A 25251-nucleotide genomic window follows, 5' to 3' on the forward strand; every position below is an offset into this window, starting at 1 on the left:
GTGCTTTCGGAGAGAAAACGGGTTCACAGTAATGTGGGAGGTTTAATTCTGAGGCTTTTTCTAGCAATCCAGAGTTACACTAAGGAAGGAAAGCTATGCACCATTTTGCTTCTCTGACAAAGCCTGGTAGATTTCACATGCTAACCTCTCTTTCAACTCAGCTTGCTACAGAAGACTGTAACATCTACTAATCTGCCTCTGAAGCCATGTGTCATGACTGATCCTGTGTAAGGGTCAGTTTAGGGTGGGGAATGGATGTAGGGAGGTTCTGCTTGTGGAGAGGAGTTAAAAGGAAACATGGCAGATTCAGAAAAAGATGCAGGATCCTTGGAATTCAGAGAAAGAACAGGCGTACTTGTGGCACTTTAGAGACTAATAAATTTATTTGAGCATAAGCTTTCGTGGGCTACAGTCCACTTCATCAGATGCATAGAATGGAATGAAGTGGGCTGTAGCCCACGAAAGCTTATGCTCAAATAAATTTGTTAGTCTCTAAGGTGCCACAAGTACGCCTGTTCTTTTTGCGGATACAGACTAACACGGCTGCTACTCTGAAACCTGGAATTCAAAGGGCTCATTCAAACACTCCCAAGGTATAGGTCAGTTTGTGGTAATATTGGGATGGAAGGCCATTCCACTGGATTGTTTTTTGGGGAAAGGGGAACACTGTAAAACCTTAAACCCATTCAGATCCTCATGAGAATCACAGCTCCAGTATGAAGGGGGCCATGATTGAGGGGCTACCTGTGGAGCAGCTTACTGTATACAGGAAGCCCTCCTACAGATGCACCTCAACCATACCCCTTTCACTACCCCCAATTCTTCCCAAAACAAGTGAAGTTCACATGCAAAACCCTTTACAGCCTCAAAAGAAGAAAAGAAAAACAAAAACCAACCAAAAACCAACAAACAAAAACAAACCCTCAAACTCAAACAAACAACAAACATAAAGCAAGGAAAAGCAAAGTTAAGGTGACACTTCCAACACAGCATAGCTGTACACCTGTACATCTGTGTGAAGATAACAGTATGCTCCTCCCTAATTAAAAAAAGCCATTTTCTTGCAGTATATGTGAGAGAGACAGAGAAACTTAGTCAACCTTTGGTATATCAGAAATACTTAGCCTCTTTCTCACTCATCTCTGTTGAGTTGCTGGATTTTTTCCTTCACTTTCTAAATCTAGATTATTATTTTTTTGCATTCTGAGAACAAACTTTCCTTGTTTCTGGAATTCACGTCACACCCACTGAACTCAGATAGTTTGTTACACGTAACTCATAGGAGACAACTTTCAAGCACTTCTATTCAGCTGAAGAATAATCAGCAAAAGCTATTTTGTGAGCAGCAATCTTTTAAAAATGCATCTGAACACAGATTCAAATGGCTCCACAGAGGCTTGGGGATCTCAACAAAAAAAAAAAAAAATGTGGCACAAAATGGATTTTGGAAGAGACTGACACAGGAGAGTTTTATCAAAAAATGCAATTCAGAGAGTTATACAGCCAGTTTTGCTGATGCCCCTCAATCCTAACCTGCAATCTCCCGTTATCTGGTTTCCAAGTGTCTCAGGCTAACCAGCTCCTCTCTTAGGTAAGGAAAGAGTTAATATTCTCCAGTCTGTTTTTGGTTGTCAGAGTGAAAGTGAAAGCAAAGGCATAGAAGGCTGAAGACTCATTTAGAGTTTGATTCTAGCACAGACGCCTGATGTTTTAGGGTGTCTGGAACCCCTTGTTTGGGGGACAAAATGAATCTAGGGCTCATCCTCATCTGTGGAGTACTGGCTCTGAAGGCTGGTGAGTTTAGGAGGTGTCAGCTGTGGGATTCTGGCTGGTCTACAGGGATGCCTCTTCAGAAGGCCCATTATAGCAGGGGTGGCCAAACCCTCCCAGCCGCATAGCACAATCTTCAGAAGTTCCAGAGCCAGAGAGCACCTGCCAGGGCTCCGCTTGGTGCTTCAGCCCTGCTCCTGCTGAAGCCCCGAGACCCCCCCCCCCCTCCTCTGGGCAGAAGCCCCTATCTCACCACTCTGCTGCAAGGCAGAGGGACCAAGCTCCCTCCCCCCGTCTGTTAGGTGGAGAATGGGGGGAAGGGGCGGGGGCTCTGTGAGCCACACTTAATGGTAAAAGGGCCACATGTGGCTCATGAGGCACATTTTGGCCACCCCTGCATTATAGCCTCAGGGAGCAAGAGGGGAACAGTTTGATTAGCAGCTTGTGTCCCAGAAGGGATTAGACAAATGGGCCCCCATGTCCCCCCCCCAGAGATGGATGGACCTTGTGGTGGTGACACCAGAGGGAGGTGTGATAGTATAAGTTGATCATCATGGGAGAGTGCCTGGGGACTTCCAAAAGGATGATGGCAGTGGGGGATGGGCAAGTAATACCAAACTGGGAAGCGGTACTTAAGGGGAGGTGTTCCAGGGAAGGAGGGGAATTGTGTAGTGGTAGCGTGCCCCAGAGCTCACCTGGATCGTCCCCTTTTCTATAGGGCTGCCCCAGCAAAGGGCAAGATGTCAGTGCCAAATATCTTGTCCCAATGGGGCAGCAGGTATGTGTATGTGTGTGTGTGCACCCCACCTCTCAGCTGGTTCTTTTTCTTCTCAGCAGAGCTGCCAGTGGAGCTGGCCCCAGGGTCCCAATTACGCTCTGTGGATGTGGTCTTGGACTGTCATTATATAGAGGAAGCTGTGGGTGGATTTCCGGGTGCCTTTGCTGGATCATTCTCCTCAGACCCTGCCACCCTAGTGCTGAGAGGTGTCAGCATTGCTGATGATGGAAGCTTGGACAGTGTCACCAATTATGAGGCGCCAGGCACAAATACTGACTCCGCTTCTCCCATCATCTTTGAAGTCTCAGGTGAGTGAGGAGCTGGGGATAGGAAAATTTCCATGCCAGCCACAGTAATCCATGAGTGAACTGAAATCTGCACAGACTCAAAACACAGAGCCCTGCCTCAGGGGCTCACAGGAAATGTGATGGACAAAGGGCTAGCAGGATGAAGGGCGCTGTGTAAATAGAGACAGAGTCACTATCTATCAACTTACTTACATTAGACAGACAAGGTGAGTGAGGTAAAATCTTTTATTGGAACAACTTCTGTTGGTGAGAGAGACAAGCTTTTGACCTACACAGAGCTAGCTCTTATTCAGCCCTCCTTGAGATCCAAAGAAGAGCTCTGTGTAGCTTGAAAGCTTGTCTCTTTCACCAACAGAAGTTGCTCCAATAAAAGATATTGCTTCAGCCACTTTGTCTCTCTAAAATCCTGGGACCAGCATGGCTACAACAACACTACTTACCCACATGACCCACCACCACAATATCTGAGCACCACATACTTATTAATGAGTTACCATCACAGTCCCCTTCTAAGATAATTGCATTGGTACTCCTAGTGAAAAAAGGAAAAGCCATTATTTTCACTGATGGAGACTGAAACGCGAATAAACTGCCCTGGTGATAATCTGGCTGCACCGATATAAATCGTATCATACAGAAGAGAGTTTGCACTGTGGCTAAAATCCCAGTTATATCAGTAGCTAAAGTCCCAATATAGACAAGGCCATGGACCAGAATATTCATAGATTTTAATTAATATATTCAGCTATTTTAAGGCAAGAAGGGACCATTAGATAATTTAGTTATGGGGTTCTCAAACTTCAATGCACCACAACCCCCTTTTCACAACAAAAATTACTACATGACCCCAGGAGGGGGGACCGAAGCCTGAGTCCGCATGATTCCCACTGTCCTGGGTGGGGAGCCAAAGCCAAAGTCTGAGCCATAGTTCCCTGGAAAGGGTAGGGGTCAAAGCCGAAGCCCAAGGGCTTCAGTCCCAACCAGAGGACCTGTAACCTGAGCCCCTCTGCCCAGGGCTGAATCCCTCATGCATGGCTTCTGCTTCGGCCCCAGGCAGTGGAGCTCAGGCTTCAGCCCCAAGCCCCGGCAAGTCTAAGCCAGCTCTGGCGACCCCATTAAAATGGGGTTGCGACCCACTTTGGGGTCCTGGCCCACAGTTTGAGAACGGCTGATCTAGTTTAACATCCTGTATAATACAGGCCATAAAATTTCTCCCCTTTATCTCTGTATTGAGCCCAATCACTGGTGTTTGTCCAGAAAGGCATCCAATCTTGATCTGAAGACTTAAAGAGATGGTAGTTGTTCCAAGAGCTAATCACCTTCTCTGTTAGAAAATATGTCTTATTTTTCATTTGAATTTGGTTGGCTTCAACTTCCAGCCATTAGTTCTTTGTTAAGCCTTTCTCACTAGATTAAAGAGCTCTTTCACACCTGATATTTTCTCCCCGTGGAGGCCCTTATACACAGGAATCAAGTAACCTCTCAACCTTCTTTTTGGTAAACTAAGCAGATTGAGCTCTTTAAACCTCTCATTGTAAACATTTTTTCCAGCCCTCAAATAATTTTTGTGGCTCTTCTCTGAACCCTCTGCAAAATTTTCAATGTTTTGTTTAAAATGTAGACATCACATCTGTACATGTATTCCATTATCAGTTTCACCAGGGGCATACACACTGCACTCCTTTTTATATGTTCAAGGATCACATTAACCCTTTTTGCCACAGCATCACACTGGGAACTAATATTGAATGTTTGTCCACTACAGCCCCTAAATCTGTTGGATGGTCACTATTTTCAGGATATAGCCTCAATTCTATAACTTGGGCCTGCATCTCCTGTTCCTAGATGTACAGTTTTGCATTTGGCTGTATTCAAATGCAAATTTTTGAATGCGCCCAGGTGTAACAGTGCCTTTGTGGGTCACAACTGAGAATACCAAATTCAGGATAAACTGCTGAGAAATAGGGCGGACATACCCCAAACTAGTGGTTATTCTCCCATGAGATATACAATACCAGCAACAAAAATAAACTTCTGTTTCACCACACTGACTAACAAGAAGTCATAAAAGCAGTTTCCTTAGGCATTCCAGTCCAAGTCCGAAAACACTAGCCTTAGAGATGAGTGGTTCTTTAAACCAATTTAATCAAACAAAAGTTTCTTCTGATCCCAAAGGACCAGCCACATACCCAGGTCAATATATAACTTAGATCTTACCCAAAAATCATGCTGTTGCCAATCCTTTAGTATCTACAATATAAAGGTTTATTTATAAAAGGAAAGAAAGAAAGGTGAATGTTAAAATTGGTTAAAGGAATCAGGTACATATAATAATTGTAAAATTCTTGGTTCAGGCTTGTAGCAGTGATGGAATAAACTGCTGGCTTAAGTCAAGTCTCTGGTTGCTTCCAAATCAATAGAAGGTCCTTGATCCCTTGGTTAGAATGCTCCCATTGATATAATTCCATAGTCCAGAGGCTTGAGCAGGAAAGAGCTGGAGCAGGAAAGAGGAAAAATGGAGGTGTTTCCAGGGCCTTTTATAGCTTCTGCCATGTGGAGGGAAACCCATTGTTTCAAACAAAGCCCTCAGCACAGCTAGTGGAAAATCATAGTTGACAAGATGATGTTTGGAGTCACATAGGCAAGTCACATGTCTGTGCATGATTAGACACAGTAGAAGCCATTACCTATACCTCAAACAGCACGTTCACAGGAAAGTCCATTTAGGGTAGGTGGGTGTCTTCCATTGTGAGTTAAATGTTCTTTTGATGGGCCACTCAATTTCAACAGTTCTTCCAAGATGTGCTGGCTAACTACCTTGTCAGCGCTACCCCAGGCAAAGACATTTGAAATCCAGGTACAGAACCAATGCTCATAACTTCAAATACAAAATGTTACGTGCATACAAATAGCATAATCATATTCAGCAAATCATAACCTTTCCATAGACACCTTACTTGATAACCTTTGTACAATATTTGTTGCAATTATATAACAGTGGTAGCAACAATGATCTACATCAGAGGTGGGCAAACTTTTTGGCCCGAGGGCCACATCTGGGTGGGGAAATTGCATGCAGGGCCTTGAATGTAGGGCTGGGGCAGAGGGTTGGGGTGCGGGAGGGAGTGCAATGTTTGGGAGGGGGTGTGGTGTGCAGAAAGGGGCTCAGGGCAGGGGGTTGGGGCAGAGGAGGGGTGCGGGGTGTACGAGGGGGCTCAGGGAAGGGGGTTGGGGTGCAGGAGGGGGTGCAGAGTGCAGGAAGGGGCTCAGGGCAGGGGTGCAGGGAGGAGTGTGGGAGGGAGCTCAGGGCAGGGGTTTGGGGTGCAGGGTGCAGCAGGGATGCAGGCAGGGTGTGGCAGGTGGCTCAGGGCAGGTAGTTGAGGTGCGGGGTGCAGGAGGGGTTTGGGGTGCGGGCTCCAGCCTGGCACTGCTTACCTGGGGTGGCTCTGGGCTGGCAATGGGGTGCAGCAGGGCCAGGGCAGGCTCCCTGCCTGCCGGCCCTGTCCCCACACCGCTCCCAGAAGCGGCGCGGTGCCCGAGGTGCCATGGGGGTGGCAATCCCGCAGGCCGGATCCAAAGCCCTGACGGGCCAGATCCAGCCTGCGGGACATAGTTTGCCCACCCCGAGCTACATGGTCATATTTTAGTCAGATAATGTCACACCAGGTTACCAACTGGTCCAGTTCCTTCTGTATGATTGCCCCATCCTCATTGCTATTTACCACTCTGCCAGTCTTTGTGTCATCTGAAAATTTTATCAGCAGTGATTTTATATTTACTTCCATATCATTGACAAAAATGTTCTTAATCCATTTAACATGTGCTGTATTGATATTGTGTTAATGCTATTTTTTAAAATCATATTGGCATGCAGTACTGAGTCAAACACCTTACAAAAGTCTAAGTGTCTTACATCTGCTTTTAGCAACCGAACTTGCAATCACATCAAAGAATGAATTCAGGTTTGTTTGACAAAATCTATTTAAAATAAAAGCATGTGGAGAGGCATTAATTATATTTCTGTCATTTAAATTTTTTATTAATTGAATCCTGTATCAGCTATTCTGTTATTTTGCCGGGGATTGATATCAAGCTAACTGACCTACAGTTGCCTGTGTCATCCTACTCGCTGTTTTTGAAACGTGGCACAACATTACCACTCTTCCAGTCTTCTGGAATTTCCCATGTGACAGGATGTACCTGGCCCTTCAAAGCCCCTTGCTGGAGGCTTTGTGGTCCTACCTCACCCTGCCCCAGGAGAGGAGCAGTGAAGATGGGTCCTCCAGGCCTGCTTAGAAGGGTTGCATAGAAGCAGCCAGTCAGAGCCCAGGAGGATCAAATAAAAGCTGCTGCTGGGCCTGAGCAGGTCAGTTTCTGGCTGAGTCCAGAGGAACAAGGCAGGGTGCTCCTTGCTGGTCACAGGAGCTTGAGAGAGAACTAGAGGGAGGGTTCTGGTGGTACTTGTGTTCCATGAGGAGGAAGAAGATCTGAGAACTTCAGCCCTGAGGGAAGGGTGAAGAGAAGGGAGCTATGTGGGAAAAGGTCCAGGGAATAGCAGCAAACTGGAGGCAGCAGTATTTTGGTTGTGGTTTATAGGATTCCTGAGTTGGGACCTGGAGTAGTGGGTGGGCCTGTGTTCCCCCACTGGCCACTAGCAAAGTGGCTTAAGCCCCAAGAAGGGGACAAGTTTCCTTCAGAAGCCTGAGCGAAGGGACTGGATTTAAAGGTCCCAGAGATGGGGCTGAAGACCCTCATGTGGGCAGATTGTTGGACTTTTGCTACCCCGGAAGGGATTCATCTGTTGAGGACAGTGAGTTGGCCAGAAGGCTGAGCCTCTGAAGACCTGCCTAGCGAGGTTGACAACCTATAGAGGGTACTATGAGTGGGGAAAAGAGGACTGCAGTACTGCACCCAGCCAATAGGAGGTACTCAGGAGGTGAATGCCCCATTGCACCCCAGTATTTCAAGATTTATTAAAAATTAACATCAGCGGGCCAGAGATCTCCTCAGCCAACACTTTTTTATGACTCTTGGATGCCAGTTATCTAGGGACCTGGTGATTTAAATTATTTTGTGCTTTATAGATATTGGTTAACATAATTCCTAGTTACTGAATTCTTGAAAATACTGTACTTCATCATCCTCATGTGATATGAGTATGTCATCCTGCTTCTTTTCAAATACAGAACAGAAATATTTATTGAACTCTTCTGTCTTTTCAGCATCATTATAGCTCAGTGGTTTCAGCATTGGCCTGCTAAACCCAGCGTTGTGAGTTCAAACCTTGAGAGGGCCATTTAGGGAACTGCGGTAAAAAAATCTGTCTGGGGTTTGGTCCTGCTTCGAGCAGAGGGTTTGACTAGATGACTTTCTGAGGTCCCTTCCAACCCTATTATTCTAATGTTACCATCTCCATCCAGTAATGGGCCTATACCATTGCTAGGATTTCTTTTGTTCCTCATACACTTAAAAAACTACTTATTGTCCTTGCACCTGCCGGCATGGTTTTTTTCTTGATGTCTTTAACTTTCTTTATCAATTTTTGACACTTCATAACTTCAAAACTGGAGCCCTTCTGAGTTTCAAAATATGCCCTTGACTGGGAACTGCTCCTCTCGGCACCAGACCCAATGCTAGTACAGGCATCAACATTGATATTGGCACCATCAGCCCTACCATTGGAGCCATTGTCACAACTATTAGCACTGCCGTTTCCTGAGAGCTACTTTTCATCCCTGTCACCAATATACTCCTTCTCTACCACACTGAGCAGGGACCTTCACCTGAGGAGCGAGGTCGATACTGCCAAGGGTACTCGGAAGCATGCAGTACTGAGTCCTGGTGCAGAACTAGCATTGGATGGGGCATACCCAGTTATGCCAGTATCAGTACAACCTGCCACCATGGCCTCATTGGCCTGCCCTCCCATAGGTCTTGGAGCAGGGTCCCCTCCAATGTCTCAGCAAAGAGGAGAAGATTTCAGTTGCCTCTGGTGTTGCTGGCCAGAGCACCCTCCCTAGAACTAGAGGGAACCTCTGAAGATGTGATAGAAGCAGTGAGGGAAATGCTCCAGCTGCCTTCACCACCAAAGGAATCTTCTTTGTCCCTGGACAAGATGGTTACAGTGGCTCAGACACCAGCTGTTGATTACTTCAGCTGGGCATCCCAGGAGCTACTCTCAAGGACAGTGGATACAGGACACTGTGGTCCAGGAAAACACACACAAGGTATTCAACAACCTCAGCACCTTGAAGAATTGCTCTCCTGATCAGTGAGGGCATCCTAGATCCAGCCAAGATCCGCTCCATACTCCCAGGCTCACCCCCTCTCAATGCAGTGAGTGAGCCGTCTTCACCCAAATTCCATTACTTAAGGCAAGGACAGCAAACCAGCAGCCTGCAGCACTAGCTTCCTCAAGGGGTTAATATTGGTCTGTCAATCACCTTGCTTCCTTTCCTGATTGGCTAAATCTGTCCCAATATTATTAGGCCTTAGACCCTTCCTGAGAGGTTGCTAGGCCGGATAGCAATGAAGGCGGGCTCGGCCTGCCTGATATTTCCATTGGTGTGTTTTTGTGATTGGCCACACGTTCCGTGTTGCTGGGTAGAAAAAAACACTCCTTCTCTGGCTCTGTAATTGGCAGAGGAGGGTGAGCTTGGATCCTAATGATTGGCCAGGGCAACATCATATTTTGATTGGCTGCTGCCCTGCCCGCCTGAATTTTGTATTGGTTGGTGAGACCTGTTGCTAGGCCAAGTAGCTGGCGCTGGGACTTGCCAAGGGTAATACGGAATCATGGGAGAACTTTAAAAATGAGGGCCAGATGCGGGGCTGTCAGGACTGAGATCCCCACTTTGAACTTTAGGGTACAAATGTAGGGGCCTGCATAAAAACTTCTAAGCTTAATTACCAGCTTAGCTCTGGTTCGGCTGCCACCATTTTCAATGGATTCCCTCCCTGGGAAACCTTGAAAAACCTTCACCAAATCCCTGGTGAAAACAAATCCAACCCCTTGGATTTAAAACAAGGGGAAATTAACCATTCCCCTCCTTCCTCCCACCAACTCCTGGTGAATCAAGATCCAAAACCCCTTTGGATCTAAAACAAGGAAAAAAATCAATCAGGTTCTTAAAAAGAAGGTTTTTAATTAAAGAAAAAGGTAAAAATCATCTCTGTAAAATCAGTATGGAAATCAACCTTACAGGGTAATCAAACTTAAAGAGCTCAGAGGACTCCCCTCTAGTCTCAGGTTCAAAGTACAGCAAACAAAGAGAAACACTCTAGTAAAAAGCAACAGAGGGTCCTGTGGCACCTTTGAGACTAACAGAAGTACTGGGAGCATAAGCTTTCGTGGGTAAGAACCTCACTTCTTCAGATGCAAGAGAAGAAGTGAGGTTCTTACCCACGAAAGCTTATGCTCCCAGTACTTCTGTTAGTCTCAAAGGTGCCACAGGACCCTCTGTTGCTTTTTACAGATTCAGACTAACACGGCTACCCCTCTGATACTCTAGTAAAAGGTACATTTACAAGTTGAGAAAACAAAGGAAAACTAACACGCCTTGCCTGGCTATTTACTTACAAGTTTGAAATAGGAGAGACTTGCTTAGAAAGATGTGGAGAACCTGGATTGATGTCTGGTCCCTCTCAGTCCCCGAGAACGAACACACTCCCAAACAAAGAACACAAACAAAAGCCTTCCCCCCCCAAGATTTGAAAGTATCTTGTCCCCTTATTGGTCCTTTAGGTCAGATGCCAGCCAGGTTACCTGAGCTTCTTAACCCTTTACAGGGAAAAGGATTTTGGAGTCTCTGGCCAGGAGGGATTTATAGTACTGTACACAGGACAGCTATTACCCTTCCCTTTATAGTTATGACACGCCCCCCAAATCACAGATAGTGTTGGATGTTTGGTTCCACACTGGCTGTGATTTCTTCCTGGAGTTCTAGGAGAAAACAGAGTTAATAAGACACATGTACCTTTAGACATACTACTGATTGTATAAAAACTAACAATATGTTTCATTCCAAAAACAATTGTTAACCAGTTAACTCTGGGAAACTTTCCCGGGAGAGTGCATCAGCCACTTTGTTAGAAGCTCCCGAAATGTGTTGTATTTCAAAATCAAAATCTTGGAGAGCTAAACTCCACCGAAGAAGTTTTTTGTTATTTCCCTTGGCGGTATGAAGCCACTGTAGCGCAGCATGGTCTGTTTGTAGTTGGAAACGCCGTCCCCAAACATATGGGCGTAGCTTTTCCAGCGCATACACAATGGCATAGCATTCCTTTTCGCTGATTGACCAATGGCTTTCCCTCTCAGACAGTTTCTTACTGAGAAATACGACAGGATGGAATTCTTGATCCGGTCCTTCCTGCATTAAAACTGCTCCCACGCCTCGCTCGGACGCATCTGCGGTTACTTGGAACGGTTTGTCAAAGTCTGGGGCCCTTAGCACAGGGTCAGACATGAGTGTTGCCTTAAGCTGGTTAAAGGCCTTTTGACACTCATTAGTCCACTGAACTGCATTTGGCTGTTTCTTTCTGGTTAGGTCTGTCAGCGGGGCGGCGATTTGGCTGTAGTGGGGTACAAATCGCCTATAATATCCAGCCAAGCCTAAGAAGGATTGGACCTGTTTCTTAGACTTTGGAACCTGCCACTTTTGGATAGCATCCACTTTGGCCTGTATGGGATTTATAGTTCCTTGACCCACCTGGTGCCCCAGGTAAGTCACTCTGTTTTGGCCTATTTGACACTTTTTAGCCTTAACAGTTAGTCCTGCCTGCTGGATGCGCTCGAAAACTTTTTCCAGGTGCTCCATGTGCTCTGCCCATGAATCAGAAAAAATGGCCACATCATCGAGGTAGGCAACTGCAGATTCTCCCAATCCCGCTAGGAGACCATCTACAAGTCTTTGGAAGGTGGCGGGTGCATTTCGCAACCCGAAAGGAAGTACATTGAATTCATACACCCCTGCCTGGGTGACGAAGGCTGACCTTTCCTTAGCGGGTTCATCTAGTGGTACTTGCCAGTACCCCTTGGTTAAGTCTAAAGTAGAGATGAATTGGGCATGTCCCAATTTCTCCAATAGCTCATCTGTGCGTGGCATTGGATAGTTGTCAGGACGAGTTACAGCATTTAGCTTACGGTAGTCCACGCAAAAGCGTATTTCCCCATCTGGTTTGGGAACTAGAACCACTGGAGATGCCCATGCACTCTTAGAGGGGCGGATTATACCCATCTGTAGCATGTCCTGGATCTCCCTTTGTATAGCAGTTTTGGCATGAGGTGACTCCCGGTAGGGTGGGGTTCTAATAGGGTGAGCATTACCTGTGTCAATGGAGTGGTATGCCCGTTCGGTCCATCCTGGAGTGGCTGAGAAAATTGGTGCAAAGCTTGTGCACAGCTCCTTGATCTGCTGTCGCTGCAGACGTCCAAGGGTCATGGAGAGGTTCACCTCTTCCACGCCACCATCCTTTTTTCCTTCGTAGTAGACACCTTCAGGCCACTCCGCGTCATCTGTTTCCTGGGCTGTAAACTGGCAAACGTTTAATTCTCTGGAATAAAAGGGCTTAAGAGAATTAACATGGTATACCTTAGGCTTTATGTTGGAGGTGGGGGAGATTATGAGATAGTTAACAGCTCCTAGGCGCTCCTGGACCGTGAATGGTCCTTCCCACGACGCTTCCATTTTATGGGCCTGGATTGCCTTTAAGACCATGACTTGGTCTCCTACTTTGAAGGACCGTTCTCTGGAATGTTTATCATACCAGGCCTTTTGCTCTTCCTGAGCATCCTTTAGGTTTTCTTTAGCAAGGGCCAAAGAATGTCGGAGGGTGTTTTGTAGGTTGCTTACAAAGTCTAGAATGTTTGTTCCTGGAGAAGGCGTAAACCCCTCCCATTGCTGCTTCACCAACTGTAATGGCCCCTTAACCTCACGGCCATACACAAGTTCAAATGGTGAAAACCCTAAACTGGGATGTGGTACAGCCCTGTAGGCAAAAAGCAACTGCTGCAACACTAGGTCCCAATCATTGGAGTGTTCATTTACAAATTTACGTATCATGGCCCCCAAAGTTCCATTAAACCTCTCCACCAGGCCATTGGTTTCATGGTGGTAAGGGGTGGCAACCAAGTGATTCACCCCATGAGCTTCCCACAGGTTTTCCATTGTTCCTGCCAGGAAGTTAGTTCCCGAATCTGTAAGGATGTCGGAGGGCCAACCTACCCTGGCAAAAATGTCTGTTAATGCCTGGCACACACTTTTAGCCCTGGTGTTGCTTAAGGGTACTGCTTCCGGCCATCGGGTAGCAAAATCCATGAAAGTCAGTACGTACTGCTTTCCTCTGGGTGTCTTCTTTGGGAAAGGACCCAGAATATCCACAGCTACGCGCTGAAATGGGACCTCAATTATGGGTAGTGGCTGGAGAGGGGCTTTAACCTGGTCTTGGGGTTTTCCCACTCGTTGGCACACCTCACAAGACCGGACATAATTAGCAACGTCCTTGCCCATTCCCTCCCAGTGGAAGGACTTCCCCAACCGGTCTTTGGTTCTGTTCACCCCAGAATGGCCACTGGGATGATCATGGGCTAAGCTCAAGAGCTTTACCCGATACTTAGTGGGAACTACCAACTGCCTTTGAGGATGCCAGTCTTCCTGGTGCCCACCAGAAAGAGTCTCCTTGTATAAAAGTCCTTGTTTTACAACAAACCGGGATCGGTTAGAAGAGCTGAGAGGCGGTGGGGTGCTCCGCGCCGCCGCCCAAGCTTTCTGAAGGCTGTCATCTGCTTCCTGCTTGGCCTGGAACTGTTCCCTTGATGCTGGAGACATCAGTTCCTCCTTGGACTGTGGACTGGGGCTTGGTCCCTCTGGAAGCGATGCAGGTGCTGGGGCTGTTTCCATTGACTGTGAACCGCTGTCCGCTGGTGCACTATGTGGTAACTCAGGTTCTGGCTGAGCCTCTTGGGTAGGGTTATCTGCTGCTTCTGCCAGTTCAGGCTCGCTGGTGCCCTCTGGCATTGGAGTTGTAGACGGGTTTGCAAGCGCTGGACTCAGGGCTGGCAATGGTTCTGGTGCTGGTTGCGTTGCCAGTTCCGGTTCTGGGACTGGCTTTGGCTGGGTCTCTGGGATTGGATCCACTACGGCTGTTGCAGTCGTTGGCAGAGGATCCAGTTCCACCACCTTTGTCTGGGTCTCCGGTAACACAGACGGGGCCCTGGTGGACGGCTCAGGAACAGGGATGGGGGTGAAAGCTTGCTTAGCCTGGCTGCGGGTGACTATTCCCACCCTCTTGGCTACCTTCACATGGTTGGCCAAATCTTCCCCCAGCAGCATGGGAATGGGATAATTGTCATAGACTGCAAAAGTCCACATTCCTGACCAGCCCTTGTACTGGACATGCAACGTGGCTGTAGGCAAGGTTACAGATTGTGACACGAAGGGTTGAATTGTCACTGTAGCCTCTGGGTTGATGAGTTTGGGGTCCACTAGGGATTGGTGGATAGTTGACACTTGAGCCCCAGTGTCCCTCCAAGCGGTAACCTTCCTTCCGCCCACTCTCAAGGTTTCCCTTCGCTCCGAGGGTATGAGAGAGGCATCTGGGTTTGGGGATCTTTGGTGTGATTGGGGTGTAATGAACTGTAATCGGTTGGGGTTCTTGGGGCAGTGAGCCTTTATATGTCCCAGTCCATTACATTTAAAACATCGCCCTGCTAAGGTATCACCGGGACGAGGTTGGTTGGTGGAGACTGGTGTGGTGGGGTGAGAAGGCGTCTGGGGTTTCCCTTGGGATGTGGGTGGGGCCTTGGGTTGTCCCCGGTGGTAAGGTTTTGTTTCGGCTTGCCCCTTCTGATATTCGCTCCAACTGCTACTAGTTTTTTTCTTTTCTGCCACCTCCACCCATTGGGCTCCAATCTCCCCCGCCTCAGTTACAGTTTTGGGCTTCCTATCTAGGATGTACCTTTCTATTTCCTCAGGAACACCCTCTAAAAACTGCTCCATTTTTACTAGGGAAAGCAGATCTTCCAGAGATTTAACATTTGCTCCTGATACCCAGGCATCACAATTTTTGTCAATGTGGTAGGCATGACGGGTAAATGACACATCCGGTTTCCACTTTAGGGCTCTGAACCGCCGACGGGCATGCTCGGGTGTTAGCCCCATTCTGAGTCTGGCCTTCTTTTTAAAAAGTTCATAACTGTTCATGTGTTCCTTAGGCATTTCAGCCGCCACCTCTGCTAAGGGTCCACTGAGCTGCGGCCTCAGCTCTACCATGTACTGGTCTGCAGTGATGCTGTATCCAAGGCAGGCCCTTTCAAAATTTTCTAAGAAGGCCTCAGTATCATCGCCTGCCTTGTAGATGGGGAATTTTCTGGGATGGGAAGTGGTACCTGGAGGGGGGTTGTTAGCATTGGCTGGTGCATCCTGCTTAGCTTTTGCTACTTCCAGTTCATGCTTCCTTTCTTTTTCTCTCTCCTCCATCTCTTTCTCTTTCAGCTCCATCTTTCTCTTGTGGGCCCCCTCTTTGGCTTTCTCCTCTCTGTCTCTCAGCTCTATCTCTCTCTTGTGGGCCTCCTCTTTGGCTTTTTCTTCTTTGGTAGTCATTTTCCTGTTTTCTTGTGCTGGGTCACCCCCTTTGCAGTTGACAAACTGGGAAGCTCTCAGCTCTGGCTGCTGCAGAGTTAACAGTAACTTTCTAACTAGCTACTCCCGAGGATGTAAAAAGAAAAAAAAACAATTCAGCTTGTAAATACCTTTTACCAGTCATTTGCTAATTGAACCCTTCTCTTAACAAAGGACCTGTAAAAAAAACTTAACACCTCTGCCTTCAGGCAAGGAGAGATAAGATATGCATCTATCTACTTCCAGCTCGGCTTTCCAAGCAGCTAGAAGGAAAAAAAAATCTCACTGGCTTTTGGGTTTAAAATGATCCCACTGCTGCCACCATGTCAGGACTGAGATCCCCACTTTGAACTTTAGGGTACAAATGTAGGGGCCTGCATAAAAAACTTCTAAGCTTAATTACCAGCTTAGCTCTGGTTCGGCTGCCACCATTTTCAATGGATTCCCTCCCTGGGAAATCTTGAAAAACCTTCACCAAATCCCTGGTGAAAACAAATCCAAACCCTTGGATTTAAAACAAGGGGAAATTAACCATTCCCCTCCTTCCTCCCACCAACTCCTGGTGAATCAAGATCCAAAACCCCTTTGGATCTAAAACAAGGAAAAAAATCAATCAGGTTCTTAAAAAGAAGGTTTTTAATTAAAGAAAAAGGTAAAAATCATCTCTGTAAAATCAGTATGGAAATCAACCTTACAGGGTAATCAAACTTAAAGAGCTCAGAGGACTCCCCTCTAGTCTCAGGTTCAAAGTACAGCAAACAAAGAGAAACACTCTAGTAAAAGGTACATTTACAAGTTGAGAAAACAAAGGAAAACTAACACGCCTTGCCTGGCTATTTACTTACAAGTTTGAAATAGGAGAGACTTGCTTAGAAAGATGTGGAGAACCTGGATTAATGTCTGGTCCCTCTCAGTCCCCGAGAACGAACACACTCCCAAACAAAGAACACAAACAAAAGCCTTCCCCCCCCAAGATTTGAAAGTATCTTGTCCCCTTATTGGTCCTTTAGGTCAGATGCCAGCCAGGTTACCTGAGCTTCTTAACCCTTTACAGGGAAAAGGATTATGGAGTCTCTGGCCAGGAGGGATTTATAGTACTGTACACAGGACAGCTATTACCCTTCCCTTTATAGTTATGACAGGGGCATCTTGGGATGGATGTTTTTTGCACACCCTGCCTCAGGTGGTCCTGCCAGTGCAAGTCAGTTCTTATCCGGACCTGGTTTCTGAGGGTGCACTTGCACCCCGCACCTCAGTTGGAGCTGCTATTGCGTGGCAGTTTTGCAGTGTGCAACCCTGGGCTCCTGAACTGTAGTCCACCACTGTCATAAACACATGGACACCTTCCTTCCTCCTTAGATAAAGACAGGGAGAGAGAGAGAGTGCAAAGTTGCATGGTGGAGTTGATAGTAGAGAGGTAGAGAACAGGGAAGGTGTGGGGTGAAGGTAAGGAAGAAGGTGGGAATGAGGGAGGGTAGGAAGGGAGAGAGTGGGGCAAAGGAGAACATGATGAAGGGGGACACACTTGGATGGGATGTGGGGCTGCTGAAATGGTTAGAGGAGGAAAGCTACAGATGAGAGGTCTCAGCTTCAGTGATCGTGAAAAAGGAAGAGAAGATAGCAAAGGGGAAGGAAAGAGTGGCTTTTTCTAATCTTGCTGAAAAAATCAGCAAGATTTTGAGTGGAAAAGTGGAAATGACAAGAGACGGGAGAGTTTAAGGTTGGACATGAAAGTGGCAAAAACGTGGTTGGGGATTTGAGGATGGTCTGCAGTGAGAGTGCTGAAGTGCTGTTTGTCTAGGGAGAATGTAGGAGAGAGCCTGAGAATCCTGATACCTACAGTTCTATGCTGTCAAGCAAGCAGCTATGTAACCCTCTAGCAAAGTGTGTCACACTACCCTCTAGTGCCTAATCTGTAGGCTCCACAGGCTACTTCTGCTACCACTTACTCCTTCCTTGGGTATGTCTACACTGCAATTAAAAACCTGTGGTTGGCCCGTGACAGCTGACTGGGCCTCGGGGACTCGGGCAGCAGGGCTGTTTAATTGCAATGTAGACTTCTGTGCTTGGGCTGAAGCCCAGGCTCTATGACCCTCGCACCTCGCAGTTTCCTGGAGCCTGGGCTCCAGCCCAAGCCTGGATGTCTACAGCATGAGCCCCCTGAGCCTGAGTCAGCTGGCATAGGCCAGCTGTGGGTGTCTACTTGCAGTGTAGACATACCCAGTGAGATCAAGTGGTAGAAGTCTGTGTTGTTGATCTGAAAGTCCTGAGTTCAAACCAGTTGATGATAAAAGCAGAGAAAAATCATGTGTGATAATGTAATTTAAAAATGTAATCATATCATCATAATGAATATGCATCAAACCAGCAGCAGAATTACAGCTACCCTGTTCACCGGGCTCTGCAAGCACCTTCCTCACTGTGCACCTTTCAAACTGGCTGCATGTTATACATTTGGACTATCTCTGAAACATCTCGCTATGCTCATGGTCTAGACTATACATTTCCTTGCCCTCATGTCCCACCTAGATGCCAAGCCACAGAACCTGCTGCCTTCAACTGAGGACAGAGTTCCTTTGTGGAAGAAAGTACACTTCACCCTGGGTCTGCAACTTGCCAGGGGTATAAGGGTGGGGTACAAGGAGAGGAGAGGGTGCAAGAAGGGGAGTATCACAGCTACAGGACTAGCTGCACTTCAGTCCCCTTTCTAGTCTCTCTCAGCGAACCCAAATCAGGTCTTGGGCCTCTTGCTCTTGTCTGTTTTGGGATGGAATCTTGTGATTCTTCCATACTTGGATCAGGGCTGGGACCAGTGCCCCATGTATGACAGCTGCTTATCACGGTGTAGGTCCAGCTAGGTTTTGGGCACTTGTGTTTCCTTCCCTTGGGAACCTGTGACCAGTGATAATGACCAACAAAATAATCAAATATTTTAAAACAAAATATTTTTACTTAGCGGTTGAAACAAAGTTTTTCTCCTCAATCACAATGGTTAGAAACTTACTTTTTAAATCAAAGCTGAAATTTTCTTGCAAATGTTTGATTTCAGCGGGGGCTATAAGAAAAAGTTGGCAAAACTGTTACAGGATCATCTTCTCCTATCTGCCTGGACCATCCCAGATGGTCACCTGTTGGGAAGACCTTAATCAAAGACATTCTCACAAAAACCACCTCACCAGAGCCAGACCAATATACAGTATTAACAAATTATTAAAAGCACTCCCATATTTTGTCACGTGGAGTATAGCTGAAGAGAGTGCAGGCAACAAGAAAGATTGGCATGTGCTTCAGTAACAATAATTGATTTGGCAAGTAGATTTTCTCTTTGACAGACACACATCTCTAGCTGTTGCTGTGCCCTCAATACCTCTTCCTTTTTCAGGCTGGGACCTTTAATGTTTCAGCATCCCCTTTGCTCCTAGGTTTAGGCTTGGGAAGAATAAACCTTGCTAGCATGGTTGGTATGTAGGCAGGTAGGTATTTCCCAAATTATAGTTCTCCCTATTGTTCCCTTAAGGTATCGTCTATCTGTTATTGTTTTGTTCCCTGTTGTTTTCCCCCAACAGCCTTTGTGATTATCCAGTCTGGCTGCATAGTTAAAGCAAACAGGTAAACTGAAGAATATATGATATTCATAAAAATAATACATATGACTCCTTCATTCGCCACAAGAACGTCTTTAAACAAGCTGGGAGACCAATGTTACATGCTAAGGCTCTTGTGTTTGCATAGCAGCAGCCTGACCCCATTTTACACTAGGTGTAGACAGCCCTTGGCGTCTCACCAGAATAGGTCCCTACTGAAACTTGATCCTGTTTTTCCTGTTCCATTCATCAAACTACATGTCTTCTCTTTCTCATTACAGCAAGTTTGGTACCCGTCCCGTATGCGGAATCCCTGCTGCATGCAGACTGTGCTGGGGAGGAAGTGACCTGTGAGATCTCTCCATACAGCCTACACCTGGCAGATGAGGGGCCCAGCCAGGCCTCCTGGTTCATGGGGACCCTGAAGTTGTCCAGTGGGATCAGCATAGCCCTGGTGCTGAAGGTCAGCAGTGACAGGGAGGAAGATGACAGAATGATTGTGCTGCACCCAAGGCTGAAGGTCCCTGTAAGCAAGGAGGGCACAGTGCTGACCACAGGTAAAGAAAGTGGCAAATGAGGGGAAAAGACCTTAGTGCTGGAATGCACCTACTGCACCAGGGAGTACTAGGGGAGCCAGACACTCCAGGGCTGAAGCCTCCACACCAAGGAGTGCTAGGGGAACTAGAGACCCCAGGAATACCACCCCACTCTGTAGTCCGGGACTTAAGGGAACTAGAGAAAGGGACTACACATGCTGTGAGTTAGCAGGATAGATAATCCTCTTCTTGAGGGAAACTCAAATGTACGAGGCCCTCTGGGCCTCCTGCTATCTGCAGGATGTAACTGCTGGGCCACCAATGTGCCCCCTTGATCACTGTGCCCTTGCATTTCTGTGCCCCTTGACTTCCCAATTCTGGCCCCGTTGTTCTCCTACCACTGTCACTATAAGACTATACCAGGGTTTGAAAAGGGACTAGATAAGTTCATGGAGGTTAGGTTCATCAATGGCTATTAGCCAGGATGGGCAGGGATGGTGTCTCTAGCCTCTGTTTGCCAGAAGCTGGGAATGGGCAACAGGGGATGGATCACTTGATGATTACCTGTTCAGTTCATTCCTTCTGGGGCATTGGCCACTGTTGGTAGACAGGATACTGGGCTAGATGGACCTTTGGTCTGACCCAGTATGGCCGTTCTTATGTTCTTATGTTCATTATTTGCCACACCACTGTGACCCTTGGCAAGTGCTATGTCTGCTCTCCAAGAGTTTGGTGTAGCAAGGAGAGCAATATGCATGTACTCCCCATACCCTGCTAATAGTGCTGCAGCCTGCAGGATGGGATCTTCTTGGGGGGAGACACATCTCCAACCTTTCAACCCAGCATGGCCAATCAGTCCACAGCATGCTTCCTCCAGGTGGGTGGAACTGTGACCCAGTCCCTGATGTCCTGCCAGGGGGAGTCTTCCATAACCACATATATTTAACACTCTCTCAGTCTATTCATCTTTCTCCTTCTCTTTGTTCCTAGTTGAATTCCAGTTGTCATCTCGCACACCTACTTTGCGTACCCGACTTGGCACCTCCGTCACCCTGGACTGCAGCTTTGCCTTGGCTTCCACCTCTCCACTGGCCTCGCTGGAGTGGAGGCTGCAGCACCGAGGCAGCGGACGTAGAGTTTTTCACTACCAGGCAGGGGACGTGGCACAAGCAGAACAGTCAACGGCCCACGTGGATGTGGTGCAGCTGCTGGAGACTGGAGATGCATCACTTAGCCTGCATGGAGTGGGTGTGGGGGATGAAGGGACATACATCTGTTTACTGTCCACCCCCCAGCACCAGGCCCAGAACATCATCCAGCTGCAGTTGGTCGGTGAGGCAATGATGCTCTAAGGATACCTAGTCAGGGGGCAATAGGGGAGACAGGCCCCATTCACCAGAACCTCACCCTTCCCCCTATCTCTCTGCTCCCCTCCTTGTTTCCCCAGCTCCACCCAGTGGGGCTGAGGGACTCCTCTGTACTACTCCATCCCCTCAAACACAGTTTATCACCGGCTGGATTTAATTTCATGTTTAACCCCCTCCAGAGCCCCCAAGAGTCCGTTTGTTCCCAGAGTTGGTGTCACGTGAGGGGGATGGAGCCACTACCCTGACCTGTGAGATCTCTGGCTATTACCCCCTGGATGTGTCGGTGAAGTGGACACGGGAGGCCCCTGACGACAAGGACAAGGTCCCTATCTCAGGCTCAAGCACATACTTCTCCAGCCATAGGCAAGCCCAGGATGGCACCTACAGCATCAATTCATACCTGAGTATCAACACAGCCACAGAGCTGGGACCTATCACCTACCGCTGTCATGTCTCGCATCTGGCCCTTGAAGAGCCAATCACAGCTAGTGCCCAGCTCAGAGCACCAGGTAAACAGGGGGAAAGGAGGGTGAGTGCTCCTTATTGCCCCGCCTCTCAGCTTTTGCTTCAACCCTCTGATCTCCTAGCTCCAGCTCTTCCCTCACCTCTCAGTTGGTGGGTACTATAACCCCATCCCATTTGGAGCACCTCCAATTTCTCCCAATTTCCCTGCCTGCCCTCATTCCCCATCCCTTCTTTCCTCTCCTGGCTTCTCAGTCGCACTTCTTCAGCTCTTATTGCATCCTCTAAAGCACTTTGTAAAGCATGTTCTCTGCATCGTGCAGCACCTTACACTGTTAAGGGGGCAGTCATTTCAAGGGAGCAAAAAGGCAGCACTTGGACCCTGCTCCTGCTCGGCGGACTCCTTATTGGGAACCCAACCATGCCCCAAGGACCCCTATACACTGTTGTCTCCAAGGGAACCAGGACCTTCTTTGCCTTCACCCCCTTCCTTCCCCAATAGGAACTCAGCATAGTCCCTGCTCCCTGTGGCACTGTTCTACCCAATAAGAAGTCAGCTTTGCCTGAAAGCATACTCTGCCCTCCCCCCACCACATACTTCTCCCCCTGATGGGACCTGATGCTGCCCTATGGACTGTCACTTCTCTCTAATGAGATCCTAATCTTTCCCCAGGAACTTTCCACATCTCTCCTCCAATAGGATCCCAACCCTGCCCTGTGTGTGATCTGTGTGAAGAATTTTAGCTCTCTGAAACAGACTCAGATGAGCTTCACATCACTGACTCCCCCTCTTTCTCCAACAGAGCAAAAAACATCTAAAGAGCTTGTGGGAGCCTTCATTGCTACTTTCATCTTCCTTGCTGCTCTCGTTGGCCTCTTGCTCAGGAGAAGAAAAACAGGTAAGAGTGTAAAGCACTTCAGCCCTCTCCCTAGTCTGAGGTTCCACAGTCAGAGCTCCTGCCCTGCTCCCTACGGTGCCGCTGGCTGTGAGAGGCGGAGACTGGAGTAGCTTGGAGCACCTGCTACAGCTAGCGCTCCTGCCACTCTAATTACAGTGCTTCCTGTAGGGAGTAGCATAGCTGGAAGCTCCCTCACAACCAGCTGTCCCGCCTCCTTCCCTACAGCAGCCTTGCTGGAAGAAGCCCAGACTGGAGTATTTGGGAGCTCCCCTCATACCTCGTGCTCCTACCTCCTTTCCATTGTGCCTCCTTGAGGGAGAAGCTGGAAATGGAGTAACCGGGAGATCATTCCGTAGCTAGTTCTCCTGCTTCTCTTCTTACAGTGCCTCTTGCTAGGGAGGAGAGGGGGTAGCTCTTAGGAGTGTTAGTGATGATAACGTAGTACTCAGGCCTGTATATTTGCCTGAGACAGAATTTTAGGTCTTGTTTGCCCATTTGACTTTTGATATTTTTATATTCTTACTAATATGTATGAACAAAGACACTGTGTGTTACATCTGCTCACAAGCAGATCAGGTGAAAAGAGAGAAGAGATAGAGCTAAAGTGTTGTTGGGCAGAATGGGTGTGTAATATACGAGCAGACACTTGAAGGACAGTCCTGCCTCAACTCCTCTCCCGAGATAAGGTCAAGCAGCCAGTCGGGAGAGGCAAGAGGAATGGGGGTGAAGGTGTAAGAAATACTAAAATCCAAAGAAGTCCCTGTCCCTGACTGGAGCACAACCTCACTCCTTACTCCTCCCATGGGATACAGAAGAAGTGGTACTAAAGCCCCCAGACCCCAAACCCTCCAAAATGACCATAAATTATAAGGGGTAGGATCAAAGGTGCACTACTACTGGTCTTCTGCTTTCTGTTTGCATGACAAGAACTGGGGCAGGGGGAAGGGAAAGCCGTTAATATTAGCCTACCATCACCCTGGTAGCTGCAGAACATGGAAGAGAATGACATTTTACTGATTGTTTTTGTCACCCTGAATCTCATTATTTTTCTCTTTTCAGTTGATCCAAAGTCTGAGAAATCTCTGGACACTTCAGGATAAAAGGGACAGTTAACTCAGTTACCCTTATTCCTGCGCCCCCTCTGACAGACCCCAGACCAGATGAAGACCCAACCACTCTGAAATTAACCTCCCATTTTACATTAATGGAGCTGTCACCTTTTCCAGGGACTCCCTTGCAGCTCTGTAGGAAGGAATAGGAGGACCCTTGTGACCCTGGAAAGGTGGAGTCAGAGAAAAGGGGGTGTCTCCATCATGTGCGTGGGGGTAATATCATTAAACTCCATGTAACACTGTTCTTCTCACACTTTCAGGTACACAGAGCTAGATCCACAAAGGGATGTAGGCATTTTAGGTGCCTAAGTCCAACATTTAGGCACCACTGAGATCCTCAAACCTCTGCTCAGCTGGTGCCTAACCCTTTAGCTGCCTAAATTCCTAGTGCACCTAAGGTTCTGCTGGAAAAGTCCCCTAAGCACCTAAGTTCTGCCTGTGGACATACACAAAATCACCTAATTCCTGATGCCACTGAGCTGCTTGGTTCCCTAGCTCATGCATAACCCCTAGTAGGATTGTCAACCTAAGCAATACCCTGCCTTTGTCACCTGCAGGGCCTGATCCCAGAGGCATGTTCGGAGCATACCTATCAGATTCAGATCAGGCCTTGAACAAAGACAGCTAGGAGCAAGCAGGTCAAAAATTTGGTGGGTGTATGTATACACGTATGGGTGTATGTGTACACCATCACTTTGCCCATGTCATCCCTAGCTTTTAATTCCTCCCCTGGCTCTCCCTTCTCTATCACATCAAATATAAACTGCTTGTATTCATCTTCTAGTCCCTTCTTGGCCATTTCCCACCCTACCTAGCATCTCTCATTTGGTATTGAATGTTGATGCTCATCTCTGATGGGCCCATCATGCCAGCCTCCATTGGCCACGGGTTACATTTTCAGACAAGCATCTTTCTACTTTCTCCCATGCTGTTCAGCACACTTGGGAGGGGCTCCCTGAAAACATTCACAAAGCATCCACCTTCAAATACATCCGCAAAACTCTCCTTTGCCATGATGCCTGTAATATATTGACAATGGTTAGAATGCTGATCAGCCTGACCATTATTGTCTCATTGTTTCCTTTTATTCCCCTACAAGTCTCTTGCTTTACGCTTAGATTGTAAGCTCTTTGGGGCAGGAACTGTCTTTTTGTTCTGTTTGTACAGTGCCTAGCACAATGGGATCCTGGTCACAACTAGAGATCCTATGTGCTACAATAATGCAACTTAATAACATTATTAGCTTAGTGGGTAGAGCACTCACCTATAATGTAAGAGGCCCAGGTTTGTATCCCTTTTCTGTCTGAGTTGGAGCAGGGACTTGAAGTCAGTTCTCCCACATCCCAGGTGAGTGCTCTAACTACTGAGTTGTTGAGTATTCTGGGGTGGTTATGTCTCAGTCTTCCCTGCTGAAGCTGTTCCACTTGATATAGATGAAATATTTTTGGAGCTGGGCCTCTCTCACATCTCAGGGGATTGCCCTGACCACTGAGCTAGAGTCAAACTCCTGCTTTGTCTCCTCTTTCTTATCCAATGAATATTTAATTATTTATATGAAGAGGCTCTTCAGCAGGAGACATTGAGAGCCAGTTACATCCCTTGTTAGTATCTTGCTAAAATACTGTATTTGGGAAGCTCAGGGTGGGAGAGGGTGTGGGTGAGGAGTGGGGTTCACTCTGTAACTGGCTCAAACGAGATACGGTATTCACTGCACTTTGTGCTAGTTTGAATTTGACTTCTGAATAAAACCCTGTTGTTATTTTTCTAACACATTTCCACTTTAACTCCAAACTCACCTGAATTGGAAGGTCTGGGGAG

General features: G+C 47.4%; 1 protein-coding gene across 2 annotated transcripts; it reads left to right on the forward strand.

Annotated features, from left to right (window-relative positions):
- The first annotated feature begins 1654 nt into the window (after positions 1-1654).
- Positions 1655-25251, forward strand: TAPBPL (TAP binding protein like). Of its 2 annotated transcripts, none has more exons than XM_054040537.1 (7): positions 1655-1794; positions 2605-2856; positions 19339-19614; positions 20584-20925; positions 21140-21469; positions 22226-22321; positions 23381-25251. In XM_054040537.1, the coding sequence occupies exons 1-7, from the start codon at positions 1746-1748 to the stop codon at positions 23419-23421; spliced, it is 1386 nt and encodes a 461-aa protein (XP_053896512.1). In that variant the 5' UTR covers positions 1655-1745; the 3' UTR covers positions 23422-25251. The 2 variants fall into 2 exon arrangements, with proteins under 2 accessions (XP_053896512.1, XP_053896521.1); XM_054040546.1 differs by having other exon boundaries at positions 2608-2856.

This window comes from Malaclemys terrapin, chromosome 1 (assembly GCF_027887155.1).
Source record: "Malaclemys terrapin pileata isolate rMalTer1 chromosome 1, rMalTer1.hap1, whole genome shotgun sequence".
NCBI lineage: Eukaryota > Metazoa > Chordata > Testudines > Emydidae > Malaclemys > Malaclemys terrapin.

Bases quoted from the DNA above. Each gene is read 5' to 3' on its own strand.
- TAPBPL (XM_054040537.1), top strand. From the start codon at position 1,746: ATGAATCTAGGGCTCATCCTCATCTGTGGAGTACTGGCTCTGAAGGCT. The intron at 19,615-20,583 runs GTAAAGAAAGTG...CTTTGTTCCTAG, and splicing joins GGGCACAGTGCTGACCACAG to TTGAATTCCAGTTGTCATCT. The intron at 20,926-21,139 runs GTGAGGCAATGA...AACCCCCTCCAG, and splicing joins CATCCAGCTGCAGTTGGTCG to AGCCCCCAAGAGTCCGTTTG.